Source organism: Peromyscus californicus, unplaced genomic scaffold, assembly GCF_007827085.1.
Source record: "Peromyscus californicus insignis strain IS unplaced genomic scaffold, ASM782708v3 Scaffold_21__1_contigs__length_65335640, whole genome shotgun sequence".
Lineage (NCBI taxonomy): Eukaryota > Metazoa > Chordata > Mammalia > Rodentia > Cricetidae > Peromyscus > Peromyscus californicus.
Window position 1 is genome coordinate 61,767,317 of NW_026294514.1, and position 15,296 is coordinate 61,782,612.

A 15,296-nucleotide genomic window follows, 5' to 3' on the forward strand; every position below is an offset into this window, starting at 1 on the left:
CCCCAGTTGGTAGAACTGTTTGGGAAGGATTAGGAGGTGTGGCCTTGTTGGAAGAGGTGTGTCACTGGGGGTGGGCACTGAGATTTCAAAAGGATCAGCTACCTGCCTGCTGCCATGCTCCCTGCCAGGATGGTTATGGACTCCTAACCCGTTAGAACCCTAGCAAATTCTTTGTTTTCTAGGCTGCCTTGGACATGGTGTCTCTTCATAGCAGCAGGGAAGTAACCAAGACATCAGCTGAGATGGTTTGCTGACAGTCACAGCATTCTACCACACAGATATCCCATCATGCCCTTGACCAGGGTCTGGCGGGGGTGCTTATCCTGCCGTGAACAAACAGCTCTGCTCCTACACTGGTGCGTACATGGATGACCTCTTTGTTTTGATTTCATCACAAAATAAAGAGGAGCGCAATGCTACATCTACTTGCTGCCGGTAAGACTGACTGCCTTTGTGTCCTGGAAGCCTTTGGAACAGTGCCTGGCTCACACTGGACACTGTGATGTCAGTGCTTGTTAGCTATTATGGGGAAACAAAAGTAGACAGAGTCAGCTAGACAAAAGACATAGGCATTTTACACATGCGCATTCGTGGGCATGCACTTTTATGTAGTCTAGGCCCACTTCAAACTCGTGATAATCCTCCTGCCTCAGCCTCCCGAGTGCTGGGATTGCAGGTGTGAGCCACCGAGTCTTGTATTTTGATATAGACCACCATCTGCCATCCAGCAAGACTGTCATATTTTTCTTCCTCCTAACGGATATGAGAATGTGTATTTCCCCACAGCCTGCTGACTGGCTTATCAGATTTCTTAATCTTTGCGAATCTGAGAGGGAAGAGCAAAGACAGCTTGCCTGAATTTGCCTCTCCCTGTGAGAAAGGTTCAGCGTGTTCTTGTTCTTGGCTCTTTCTGTTTCTTTTTCTTTGAATCCCTTTTTGTGTCTTTGTCTCGATTTTTCTTTATGTCAACTTGGGCTTATGTACAGAACTCTGATCTGTGTTATTGTTTATTTCAACGATGTTTGCTGGTTTTCTTTTGTAGCTGTGTAATTTCACGTTTTTATGTTGCCAGCTTTATAATCTTTTCTTTTATGGCTTTGCATTCATATACACTTAAAGAAAATTTGGGGCAATGTTTTTGGGAGATTTCATGACTTTGTGGCTTCATTCCCTGTGGGAAAGTTTCTCTGAAGAGCTTTTCTGGCTTCCCTGGCCCCCCATTCCCCCACCCCAACAACCTATCGCCACAGCTCAAGTTGACACCACCACCATCTGACCTGATGTCAGGTCACATCTCAGAGATAGCTCTGGAACACAGAGAATCCTCACAACACCCCCTTAGCCATCCCCGTGTTCCTAACCTCAACCCTGTGCAGAGCCAGGGGACTGGACTGTAGAACCTGCTCTGCTTGGCTCAAGGCTTATCTCTCCGGAGCCCTGACACTTCCTCCTACAGATAATCAAAGGCTGGGGCAAGGGGCAGTATGAGAACACTCTCTCTGGCTGAGGGTAGCTACTTAGGAAGAGCCCCAAGGAGTCCCAAGGAGTCAGCAAAACACATGGGCTCACAGACAGAAAGAAAAGACAGAGAAGCAAAGAGGGGCTATTCCAAACAGGAAAGCCCCCTTAGTTTAGTTAAGTGTGGGAGAAAAGCCTGCCTGGTCTTTTCAAAGATGTTCTAGAAACTGAAAGAAACAGCCTCACATGACTAAGGCCAGAATCAGAACTGAACACAACAGGAGCATCTCAGATGACCCTGCCTGAGAACCGTCAATATGCACACAGCATCATAACCATCACCCTTGTGAAAACGTGAGTCCAAACTTCAATTTCACAGAGTTCTGGGGCCTCCACAGGGAGGATAGTCCCCACCCCCCCATCCACAGCAGCTACCCTTCTCCCTGGTCTTGTGTGGAATATGTGCTACACACATATGTGTGCACAGACCAACTCATGTGCATATGCATTCACATAATATACACACACACACACGTATGGATGTATAGCACACTTCTAAGACAAATACAAAATGTTGAGAGCAGACTGTGTGTGGATCCATGGTTAGAGTACTTGCCTAGCATGTGAGCAGCCCTGGATTTGATCCTCGACTCCATGGGGCGGGGGATCAATATGTTGAAAGCAAAGATCCCACAGCTAAATTCTGTTTGACAAGTGCATCTCCAGACCATGATCTGTACAGCGTGTTCATTGCTCATGGGGGATGACAGGCCTGGCCAGTCCTTGTCAGCTCTTCTCAGGGAGTTGGTAACAATATGGGGTTGCGAGCACTAGCCTCAGCTGTGACTCTTCTTTGCCACTAGGCTCCATTTGTCAAGAAAATTCCCAATATCCTCACTGGGGATCCAGATCAGGACAGACCTTCCTTCAGGTACCAAAGGCCATCTTCCATCCTCAGGGGAGGGGATCTAAGGGGAGGATTGTAACTTGACTTTCTCCATTGGTGCCGAGTGACAGATGTCTGTCCTGAGCTGATCCTGGAGGAGGAGAGGAAGTGGGAAGTTGCCTTTGCCGGAGTGGGAGGTGGGCAAAGGGTGGGGGACAATCCTGAAATAAATAGCAATGAGAAGTTGTGTTTCACAGTGAGAGGAGAAGACAGTCACATGCGGGGAGGAAAACCGGTCAAGTCTGATGATTCCTGGCCAAACAACATCAACAATGCCCAGAGACACCTTCACACAGTGAGTCTCACAGAGAGGCAGAGACATCAGACTTGAAAACCAGATGCCAGGGTTTGTCTCACTCCACGATCTGCTCCTGAAATTGCTTGTAAACCCCTCTGTGACTCCTGCTATGTGTCACTTCTAATTTCTAGAAAACACTCCTTGCATGCATTTTCTCTTTTCAAGGCTAAATATTACACACTTCTGGGCAAGATGGGATAGAAGAAAGGCAAAACGGAAAGTCTGCATTCAGAACGCCGTTTGGAGTTGGGCATGGTCCTGCACGCCTATAATCCCAGCACTTGGGACGCTGTAGCAGGATGATGGAGAATTCAAAACCAACCTGGGCTATATAGTGACCCTGTCCCCATGCCCCAGTAAACAGAGGAGTCAAGTCATTTTGGCTAACGTAGAATAAGAGAAAATGGACATAGGCCCAGGAAGCAAGAGTGTTTAACACCTACTGCCCAAACCTAAAGAACACTGGAGTCACAGCGCTAAGATCGATGCACTGACAGAGGCCATCTGTTGCTTACGTGGTCCCCTCTGGAAGAGAGGAAAGAGGAGGAGGGTGCAGGTGTCCAGCAGGTGAGAGGCTGAGGAAAGGCAGGCACAGCACCCTCCTCAGCCATAGGGACCCAAGTGGTCACTCTTGACCTAAAGCTTTAAGAAGCAAAGACATGGGAGTAAATCTCCTGGAAGGGAGCCCTCCACCTGTTTGTTAAGAGTTCACCACTTGTTGCAAAACTCCCCAGGTCTTATTGGTATAGGAGGATCCCTTATCCCCTTCCTTCTTATTTTTTGTTTGTTTGTTTGATTGATATGGTAATTACGGCAGAAATGAAGCTGTCCCCCCCCACCCCCACCCCTCACACAGCTGTCAGAAAAAGAATCACTAGACCTGTGAAGATATATCACCACTCAGAAGAGACTCCCCCATCCCACAAAGGACATAAGGAGCTATTTCTATCTTAAATAAACTCATTGTTTCATGGTGAAGCTCAGGGAGGTAAATCTGCGTTCCCAGAACCCACATGGCCTAGTTCCACCGTCACCAAAAGGCAACCCAGGGAAGAAGAGATCTATTTGGCAGGGTATAAAGGAGCTGCCTTAGGGTAGACATTTTCTTTTTCCATTAGGCTCCACTGATGGCTTTAGAAATACTGGCCAATGTAATGAGCTATGAAGTTTGAGCAAGTGGTGTAAGCATTTGGAAGAAAATACTGTTCTGATTTATAGATGACATGAAGGCCTATTCAGAAACGTTTGGGCTGGGGAGAAGGCTCGGTGGGTAAGGACGCTTGCTGTGCAAGCAGGCAGACCTGAGCTTAGATCCTTGGAACCCATGCAAAAGAGCAGGGTAGATCCCGTGTAACAGCGCACGCCTCGAGTCCCAGCGCTTGGGAGGTAGGCACATCTCTGTGAGTTCGAAACCACCTAGGGTTACATAGTGAGACCCTGTCTTGAAATTAAAAAAAAAAAAATCTGGGTGTGGCCACACACATCTGTAACTCCAGTGCTGGGGTGGGGGTGGGTGCAGAGATAAGGAAGCTTGCTGGGTCTGGTGAGCCAGCCTAGCCCCAAGCAGCAAGCTCTATGTTCAGTGGGACACTGTCTCAAGGGAACAAGGCAGGGGGTGATAGATTAGGATATCAGATGTCTTCCTCTGGCCTCCACTCACATGCACGGGTGTCTTAGTTAGGGTTTCTATTGCTGTGACAAAACACCAAGGCCAAAAAGCAAGTTGCCGGGGAAAGGGTTTACTCAGCTCACACTTCCACATTCACTGTTCATCACCAAAGGAAGTCAGGACAGGAACTCAAGCAGGGCAGGAACCTGGAGGCAGGAGCTGATGCAGAGGCCATGGAGGGGGGCTGTTTACTGGCTTGTTTCCCATGGCTTGCTCAGCCTGCTTTCTTATAGAACCCAGGACCACCAGCCCAGGATTAGCATCATCCATCACTGACCGGGCCCTCCCCCTACTGATCACTAATTGAGAAAATGCCTAACAGCCGGATCTCATGGAGGCGTTTCCTCAATGAGGCTCCTTCTTCTCTGGTGACTCTAGCTTGTGTCAAGTTGGCACACAAAACCAGCCAGACAAACACAAACATGTGCACACATATCTGTGCACATACATGGTATCACACATACCACAGATGCTAAAATCTCTTTAAAAAGCAAAGATAAAAAAGCAGCTGAAAGAGCAATGAAGAATGGTCAAAGAAAATGACAGAATAAAAGATGAAAGCATAAAATTCTACGCAGGCAATTGGAACCAGTAACTATGGGGGGAATGGACCATCCACAATATTACAAAAATATAAAGTCATCAGCAGAGACCCTAACAAGAAACACTCAGGGTCTGAATGAAAGAATATTATACAATCAAAAGAATAACATAATAAGACTGAATGTCACTAAAATGCTAAGCTCACAGATTACATTAGGATTTCTTGCCAGCCCAATCAAAGTCACAATAGGAAGTTCTGTCCGACTTGAAAAATATTATTACCTGCAAAAACACTTGACTATAAGATTATAAGAAAATCCCAGCCGGGCGGTGGTGGCGCACGCCTTTAATCCCAGCACTCGGGAGGCAGAGCCAGGCGGATCTCTGTGAGTTCGAGGCCAGCCTGGACTACCAAGTGAGTTCCAGGAAAGGCGCAAAGCTACACAGAGAAACCCTGTCTCGAAAAACAAAAAAAAAAAAAAAAAAAAAAAAACAAAAAAAAAAGAAAATCCCAAAACATTTTGCAAAATTATACTAATATCTTTGTAATGATAGTGGTATAGGGGGATCTACTTGGACAGATAAACAACCAAGAAAGACCTTTGTAAGACTTAGTCAGACAAAGGAGTCATGGAGGGAAAAAGGAGGGATCACTTAATAAGAGGTCAGGGAAAGATGGCCACTTGAGAAAAATAAGCTCAAGTTTTTATCATTTGTCATCCATTAAATTGAGTCCAACAGGATTTAAGCTTTCAATGTGAACAATCAAAACTATGGAAATAACAGCCATGACCACTGAATTTGTTTGTATAGTCAGGATGCTAAACACACGGTACACATCAGTCAGTGAACACATGCAGCAATTCTACCACATAGACCCTCTTATGCTTGGTTTTCAGATGAGGAGGCTAGGGCCCAGGGTAATTAGATAAACTGCTGAAGGTTCCTCCCTTAACCTGAGTTGATTACATACAAAGACCCAGTCCTAACCCTCCTGAGTGGATTTCTGCATGGAAAAGGAGTCTCTGTGTTGGAAATCCAAGGAAGAAGTCACAAAAGAAAAAAAAGAAAGAAAGAAAGTGACAATTTTGCAAACATTTATGATCCTTCTATGTCAGAGAACATAAACCTTAAAGGTAAACCATCATGAAAATGTGTTTGCAAGAAACGTGACATAAATAACTCACATAGGCAGATAAATCCCTGATGCCGGGGATTGAACCCAGGACCTCATGCATACTAGAAATGTGCTTAACCACTGGGCTACATCTCTAGCCTCACTCCACTTTCTATTGAGACAAGACCTCATTATATAGTCCATATATAGAATGCATAACAATCCTCCTTCCCAAGCTACATATAGTTTTAATTGAAGGAAAGAGCCTAAGAGAATAGAGAGGACCATCCTCAAAAGAGGATGGAGCAAATAAGATTGGCAATCAAAAGTAAATCAAAATGAGCAAGGATGACCTTTCACCTTAGACGCTGTAGTTTTTTTTTTTAAATAACATTATGTAGAATAGGAAGGACATTGGAAGGAGTAGGCACTCTCTCACGCAGCTTGCCAGAAGCATAAATTAAGTCAAAATTTCTAGAAAGCAATTTGCCATTTTGTATCCACAGCCTTTGAAGGCTCCTGCTCTGTGATCTAATCATCCTCTGGGGATTTGTAATCAGTAATGTGTATAACTATTCTTCTGGAAGACCTTCCTCGCCGCTGCCACACTTACAGCAAGTCTGCCGATAATTTAAATGTCAGACAAGCAAAGACAATCTCATTCCATAAAGCATGAGACACCCTGGAAGAGAAGTCTGTGCTTCCAGCAAGACGTTTAGGAAGAAATTCTAACTAGGAGGGAAAAGTTGAGGTTGCTGGAAACCTCAGACCACAAAGGAAAGGTGGTGCTGTGCGTGCGTGCGTGCGTGCGTGCGTGCGTGCATGCGTGTGTGTGTGTGTGTGTGTGTGTGTGTGTGTGTGTGTGTGTGTGTGTGTTATATGGAGATTACATATATATGGAGAGAGAATGAGAAGACACACCAACAAATCAACAAGGCTATGCTAGTCTCTCAGTGACTGGGTAACGGTTTGTTGTTGTTGTTTTACACTTTTTACTTTATGCTTGACTCTATGTAGACCTGGGAGGCTGATGTGGGACTCAAGGCAATCTCCCTGCCTCAGCTTTTTGAGTGTGGAGTTACATGTGTGGTCCACCAGGCACAGCTAATAGCATTTCTGTTACCTGACAGAAGACTTCACTGTTTATCTCCAGCTCTGTCCACCCCTCCACGGCCCACTCCAGCTGCAGGGCCAGGTGAGCACTCCCTCTCTGCAGATGTTCCGTTGGCCAGCCCTCCACAGTATTATTTCAGTTGCAAACTAAACCCAAACTGACGGGTTCTGGTACTTGTTAATAGCATGCTCCCCATCCCCATGTATGTGTTTAGGGGCACATATGTGTACACACATAAATGTGCGTGTAGAGGCCAGAGGGCAGTCTTGAGTGTCCTCCCTCGGATGCAATGATGTCTATCATTTTTTTGTTTTGTCTTGTTTGAGATCGTGTCTCTCACTGGCCTGGGGCTCATTAATTCAGCTAAGCTGGCTGGCCAGTGAACCCCAGGGGTCCTCTTGTCTCCACCTCCTTAGCACTGGGATTGTAAGTGTGCCTCAACACACTTGGCTTTTGTGTAGGTTGTGGGAATTGAACTCTGGTCCTTGTTCTTGCAGGACAAGCACGTCACCAACTGAGCCATCTCCCCAGCCCAGTAAGAGGGATTTTAAGCAATGGAGACAAAAGAGCACGCGTGCTATGTTTGGAGGCAACGTTAGAAGACAGGCCAATTGGTGAAAAATGAAATATGACCCACACGTTTCACACGGTCCTTCTCCCATCTCTCACCCTCTCCCAAAGGGCAGGGAGGGGCCCACCACAGCTACCAGGATGGGGTTCCCTCTCATAGAACATTCTGTGTCCTGTCTGGCTTTTTCACGGCTGTAGGACTTCATCCCTTCGGTACCTCCTTACTAGGATGTAGCTAGAACCAGGAGGTTATGGGGGCTGCCTCTCTTCTAGACTTGATCTTCATTCCCGGTTCCCCCAGGAGTTCTTTTTTCTGTATCTGTGCCCGGGCCCCTCCCTCCGTCAGGCTTCCAGGCGGTCAACCCTGGTGGCGCAGCAGCCACCAGACATTCTTGCGTCATTGAAGTCCTCTTCCTGCCTCAATCGCTTTGAGCACTTCCTCTGTGGAGGCCCCACATGACAGCTCCGTGTCTCCCAGAGGCCTCCAGGAAGTCCCGGAAGTGACACTGTCACAACTCCTCTCCTGTCATGGAACTTTCTTCGCAGATAGGTCCTCTGTCTTTTTACATATGCAAAGCACATGGAGGGTGTACTCTGGCCTGTCTTGGGCTGGGCCTTGGGATATTCATCTTACTCCTGTCTTCCTATCTAGGCCTCTCAAAGACCTAGCTGTTCGAATGTGCAAAGACTGTATAGACGGTTCTCCAGATACGGCATTACAAATGATGCCCGAGCATTATTAACATTAGGGATACTTAAAATCACAGTTAGGTGTTGCTCACACCCACTAAGCTGGATAGAATAAAAAAGACAGCCGGATGTGGTGGTAAGCACATTTAGGAAGTAGAGGCAGGAGGATCAGGAGTTCAAGACCAATTTTGACTGTAAGAAGAAGCTTGAGGCTAGCCTAGGCTACATGAGACCACAGCTCACAAACACACAAACAAGCCAGGGACTGGGGGGAGGTGCAGGTAAGGTGTTTGAAAGCATAATAACTAAGTTGGATGCCCAGAAGGTGCATTAAAAACCAACTAACCACAACAACCAACTGGGTTTGGTGGCTCTCTCGCTGGCCAGCCCAACATGACAAGTTCCAGGGCACCGAGAACCTCTGTCTTCAGGAAAACGAAAAGGTGGGGCTGGCAAGACGGCTCAGCGGGTAAGAGCACTTGCCACTAAGCCTGACCTGAGTTCGGTACCCGGGATCCACGTGGTGGAAAGAGAGGACCAACTCCTGAGGTTGGTTGTTCTTTGGCTGACACACACAATGTGCTAATGTGCACACACACACACACACACACACACACACACACACACACACACACACACACCAGATAAGAAACCAGTGGAGGTAGAGAAACTGGATCCTCACACATGGCTGGTGAGAAGGTGCCACAGCTGAGCCCAAGAGTTCAGCAGTTCCTCAAAATGCTAAATATCAAACCGCCACATGACCCACCCTACCTCTCAGGGCCATACCCAAGACGACTGCAAACAGACATCCACACAAAGGCTAGTTCATGACTCTTCACAGAAGCATTGTTCATAGCAATCAAAAAGTAAAAAACAGTGCAAAAGCCATTCAACAGGTGACTGGGGTGTGTCCATACAATGGGTCACTAATGAGCTGCTCAAAAGATGGATGTCTGCTATAATCCAGATGAGCTTGAAGGCATATGCCAAGTGAATAAATCCAGATACCCAAAGTCACACATTACATAATTCCCCAAACTGAAAATTCACAAGTCAAGTAAGTCCTTAGAGACACACAGTAGACTGGCTCTTTCCAGAGGTCGGGGAAAGGGCAGCAGCAGGCAGTTGCTCATGGGTATGGGGTGGGTCTTTGGGGGACAATGAGAATGCTCTGAAATTAGACAGTGGTGTTGGTTGCACAACTATGTGGCTGTACTAAGGACCACTGAACCACAAACTAGCATGTGGACAGGTCACTTTACAGTGCATGCACTAACCTCAGCTGAAGCACTGTAAGCCAGTGAACTGGCCTGGGCAGCCTCACTTTGGAGCTGGGGTTCTGGGTGTCTTGCTAACACAACAAAGGGACTCTAAGCAGATCCTAAGCGAATCTTGCTCCTCAGGACATCGTGGCCTGGCCTGAATTGGAGAGCAATAGCAGAGTTCTTGCTCCATCTCTGAGGCAGGGAGACAGGAGCCTCGTGTCCCAGAAAAATGGGATTGTTGTTAAAAAGTGCTAATGTCCTTGCACAGGTGAGTGTAAGCTATATGGTAGGCAGACTTGCAAAATGCTCCTAAGCTAGTGCCTGCCCTGTACCTGGGAGACAGATCTACGGGCATAAACATGGTCTTTTTGTCACCTCACATAAATGATATAATTCAACAGGCCTTCCTGGGTTCAGCCCTCCCTCCTGGTCTCAGACACAGGAGTAATCCTCAAGAGCACCATCCTCAGACAAAGACTTTTTCTCATGTCCAGCAGGCTCCAGGAGTCCGTGGGCCTCCTGCTCTGGCTTCTGCCTATGCCTGCGTTTCCTCATTTGCCTTCAATGTCACATATGGAAAACACCACCTTGCATTTGCACAAAAGGCCTTAGCAAGCTGTGGGAACCTCACAGAAACTTTAAAAGGAGGGTGGAGGAAGGGAGACGGTAGCACACCCTCCCAGAGCACAATCCACGCCCTGACCCCTCTGCTAGGCATTTCCACCCTCAAAGGCCCTTCTCTGTAGTCCTTCTCTTTCCACCAAAACCAGGGGTGACAAGGTCCTCACCCCACTCTCCATTAGTCCTGAAAACTGGCCTGTTTTATCACCTCTGGCAGGCTTGGGGCCTGCTCTCCCACCAGTGCCTAGCCCACGATTTTTTTCAAATGACTGGAATGTCTTCTCTGATGGCAGTTTTAGTTGTAAATGTCCCATGCTTTTTCTCCCTTCTTTCTGCACTACCAAGCCCAGGACTATCGGGTGTTCGATCCCGGGGATGAATCCTTACTCCGCCATCAGGTCTGGGTGCACCATAGAAGGCTACTTGCAGAGGGAATCCCTTACACATATGTCTGGATCAAAGCAACCCACATTCTCCTGGCAAGAGAGGAGGCCAGATCACTCCACAGTGGTTCAGGGGGGAATGCCACTCACATGGATGGTAGCTAACTTGACCTAGATGAACTTGGGTTCTGTCTAGGCCTGGTCAGCTCGCTGGGCCATCGTTCAAATTCTTCCTGTGTAGCTGAAGCAAAAAGAAGCTATCTAGCTGACCCACGGACCCTGCGTCGGCTGACCTACCCTTGAAAGCATTAGCTTCTCTGTAGCACACAGTACGGGGCAGCTGTGCCGTCTCAGCTCACGAGCCTCATAGCCTCTGGAACGGCCTCCATCCACCTGGCCAATATCCCACCCAGGGCACACAGGCTCTCTGGGCCTAGCTGTCACCAAGGAGGAATTGAGGAGAAATGGGGCAAGATGACACGGGCTCCACTTCGAAGAGCTCAAATTCCCTTTCAAGGAAGGCAGACTAGGACTCCAATCAGACCAGCGAGATCTCCCCAAGACTGCACTCTGGGCCCCCCATGTAACTCCAGGCTCCCCTAAACCAAGGCTCTTTGAGTGACTGAGAAGAGACAAAAGCCTTCTTGTGTGTTGGTAGATGACAGGACTGACCTTTCTCAAGGAAATGAAGGTCAGGGTGTGAGGTGAATGTGTGCTCCTATGTGACGTGGGTGGTGCTGCATTGTGACCTTGTCTTTCAGCATTTACCTCCCTCCCCCCGATTGTGTCTAGTCAAATCTCCTATCCAGAAGGCCCTCCTGACAAGACCGCACTCTCTCCAGAGGGCCATGCACACCTAAGCCACACAGCCCTGCGGCTGTCTTTTCAGTCACAAGAGGGGACCTGGATGGAGCTCCAGTTTCAGGGTCACTAAGTTCCTGACCCACAGCTGCATGACCCAGAGTCCACACATCCTGGGGAAGGGGGTGTCCAGAAGGACAGCTCACATGCCAAATCTATTCCTTCTGAAAGTGAAGAAAACGACCGCCCTGTACCCCGGCTCGACTTTGCAGCCCCATCTCTTCCCTCTACCTTGTCACTGCCCTGAGGCTGTTGCCTTGATCTCCTCTGGCAGGAGCCTGGACTCTGGCCAGGGCAGATGGTGGGGGTGGGGTAGGAGATGAAGTGGGGGTGGGGGATGAGGTGGGCGAGACGCCATCATCCACAGGGAACAGGGGAAAGTAAGGATGTGAAGTTTGTTTTTCAGGAAGTTAAGTCTCTTAGCATTAAAGGGCTGGCTTCTAACAAGTTTTCAACTTAAAAGTAGCTGCCTTTCCTGCATTTTGGGGGGGCATGAAAGGATGCTTTATTCTATACACTGCAGTTGTAGTAGTCATCCATTTAGTCTGAAAATCTCCGTACCACCTTGCCTTTGCAGGAGCCTAAGGCAGCTGAGGTAGGGGAGAGAGGGAAGAAATAAGGCCAAGCGCTGTCTGCCTAAAGGTCCTGCAAGACCCCATGGTCTCGGTCAGGCTGTTCCTCCTCTGACTTCAGCCTTCCAGATGCTCTCTCTTAGAGTAAGAGAACCCATTCACGTCTGTAACTCAAGCTTACCACAGTCTCTGAGCCCATAGCCAACTCCCAACACAATTGCCCTTGGCCCAAACCCCACTGGGGCAGAAAAGAAATGTAACTGGGCCAGTGGAGTCAGGCTGAGCTGGCAAGATGCTAAAAAGTACCTTCCTTTCCTCTTTAGGGCCCCTCACTGGTAGATCCCCAAGGGATGGCGCTTTGGGGAGGTCCTGGCCACCTGCAGCGCTTCTCCTGAGACACACTGGTGGGTGTGCAGGAAGCTGGCTGCTAACTCCATCACAAAGTCAGTCAGCCGTGAACCTGTGCTGGTTTCTAGGCGTCCCCCCTCCCCCTGCCCCAGCTCCACGAACACCCTAGCTTCCCCTGCTTCTATCCGAGTCCACTGGCATGCCCAGCTTGATGGTGGCTGAAGGAGGTGGGCAGCGTAAGTTAGTGGTCTCTGGGAGTAAATGACCTTAGCCTTGGCTGCTATAGGTCCCTAACCTGTCCAAGCCTCACACTCCTTATCTCCAGGTCTAGGTGTTCACACGAACCCACTCCTGATTGTCTTAAAGATGAAACCAGCCAATAAATGCCTAGCACAGCAGGTCCCACCATGAGTCAGAGCTCAGAACCGTCTGTGGTCAGTCACCCACTTCCCTCCTGCGTGAAGATATGAGGGCCCTGGCTGCTCTGAAAGCTCTTTCTGTCAGTCCAGGGGCATTCTGTCAGATGCTACCTGAACTGTTCAAGTGGACACACCCTTCCTGACTGTGTTCCTGCCCTGCTCCAGCCTGAAGCCGGCACAGAGTTAGACCACAGGGCTGTAGGGTAAGGCTGTAAGGCTGTAAGGGCCTTCCTCAAACACTAGACAGATGGAGTGTTAAAAAGGAACCTTCAACAAGAGTCTGTTTCCTCTGGTGTTAGGGTAACCAGCACATTCAGCAACATCTTCACGCTGGACTGTAGAGGGAATCCATGGGGGCAGAGCCCCAGATGGGTGGGGATGCAGCTGAGTTCAGGGAGGGACGGAGACCCGCTCAAAGAGCAGATCTGCGGCTTCCTCTGGCCTCACCACCTGGAATAAAACTCCTTCTGGGTGAGGAGTGCTTTCCTGACTAAATGCACCCCAGACTCGGCTCCCCAAATAGACCATACATAGCTGGGTGGAGGAAGGGATCGCTCTTGCCACTGTTGCCCTTCACTGGGTCCCTGACTGACACTTAGGTGACCAAGATGCTTTCCAAGGCGTCCTCCACCAGAGAGGTCCAAGTTTCTTTCTGGCTCAAAATGAGGACCCCTTCTCCTACCACCAGAGCCCAGAGAGGCCCCTGGCACCACAGGCCATGAAGGACTGCGCTGTGGGCCAGGCCCAGAGTGACTCAGAGAGCCCCAGCACCGCACAGCCTGTTATAACACAGGCTCCCTGAACTCCAAAGTCAAGGTCCAAATTGGGCCTCAGATGCTGCCCACCTCTACCCTCCCCATAGGGTAACAACACGCCAGTCATGCTGTGCCATCCTGTGACATGAAACTAACTCAACCCATTACAGGGTTCCCCTTTTGATCCACCCGAGGGGGCCCTGGATCTGCCAGCTGGGAGGAGATGGGGTACTCACAGCACGCAGAGCGCGTAGGCCCGGGGGATGGACTCGCTGGCACGCACAAGGAAACTCCCGTCCTTGCCGGCCCTGGAAAGCAGCTCCTCTGCCTTGGAGCGGGTGATGTTGCCATGGTTCCACCCAGGGACCATGGCAGGCATGGGTCTCCTGGGCTGGGTCAGCAGCCACTCCCAGGACGGACACTCCAGCAGAGCACTTAAGGGCCCTACGCTGAGACCTGCCGCCTGTTGCCTCTCAGAAGTTGCCTCTGCTGCTACTACCAGCTTAACTGACTGACTTCCTGTTTCAGGCGCTCAGCGAGGGAGAGGAAACTGAGCTGCAGAGAACTTCCTCATTATAGAAACCAAGTTGGGGGGGGGGCATCATCTACCTTCCCACCCAGCCCAGCCACTGGCTGCCTGCCCCACCCTCTCACTCACTGGTTCTCAATATCTCCTGCAGGGGACTTAACCTCTAGCTTCCATTATCAGCCAGAGTTCTGTGCAGGGGCAGGCATAAGCTCTTTTAGCATCAGGTTTCATGGCTAGCTTCTGAAGTGTGGCCTAGTATTTGTGGATGGGCCGAAGGAATGGGCACTCGGAAACCTGTGCAGATATCCACAAGGGCAGCCTTAATGCTTGTCCTCTTTACACCACCCCAACATACTTGTGATGGTTAGTTTTAAGTGTTAAATTGACACAACCTAGAATCACCTGGGAAGAGAGGGTCTCAGTACGGGAATGTTTACATTGGGTTGGCCTGTGGGTGGAGGGTTGTCTTGATGAAGTTAACTGATAGCAGAAGATCCAGCCTACTGTGGGCGACACTAACCTCTAGGCAGTGAATTGTGAACTGCTAGTAATCGGGGAGAGCAGGAGCTAGCCCAAGCAAGCGAGTGGCATGGAGGCAGTGACTTCCTTCTGCTCTCAGCTGTGGATGTGATAGACAGCTACTTTAAGGTCTCCACAGCGACTCCTCTGCGACTTCTCCACAACGGTGCTCTGTAACCAGAGTCGTAAGCAAAAGCAAACTCTCTCCTCCCTAAGGTTCTTTTTGTCAGAGTATTTCACCCCAGTTATGAATGAATCTAGAACATACCTAAGGAGCAGGGCTTCTCAAATTGAACTAAGCCTTGTGCCCGAAGCAGAGCAAAATGGAGGGAGCATAGATTTCCCTGTCTCTCCTCACTGGAGACTCCCAGACACATGCCATCTCTGTGCTGGGTCAGTCTTAACAGCCACCCCCCTGAGGACTCCAAGTGTCTGGGGACAGCTTTGTGACTGGATTTCACTCAGTCTGTGGTTACCCATTCTCCATGGGCAGCACGCTGTCCCTGCATCTGATGCATTGAACCCCCCCCCCCCCCGACTTCTGCTGGGCACTTGCGGGGGCTGGGGGGAAGCTCATGGAGGGACTTACATGTCCCCATGGGGCAAGTTGGCCACT

General features: G+C 49.2%; 1 protein-coding gene across 2 annotated transcripts in view; it reads right to left on the minus strand.

Annotated features, from left to right (window-relative positions):
• Inpp5d (inositol polyphosphate-5-phosphatase D) overlaps positions 1 to 15,296 on the minus strand; it is a 126,825-nt gene that overhangs the window by 98,334 nt on the left and 13,195 nt on the right. The window contains exon 1 of one of the 2 annotated variants that reach the window (XM_052750499.1): positions 13,869 to 14,116. The exons of the other annotated variant lie outside the window; for it this stretch is intronic. Within the exon in view, the coding sequence (XP_052606459.1) occupies positions 13,869 to 14,011 (143 nt within the window). The 5' untranslated portion in view covers positions 14,012 to 14,116. Of the gene's footprint in view, positions 1 to 13,868; positions 14,117 to 15,296 lie in introns of those variants that run through there. 2 annotated transcript variants of the gene reach the window in all.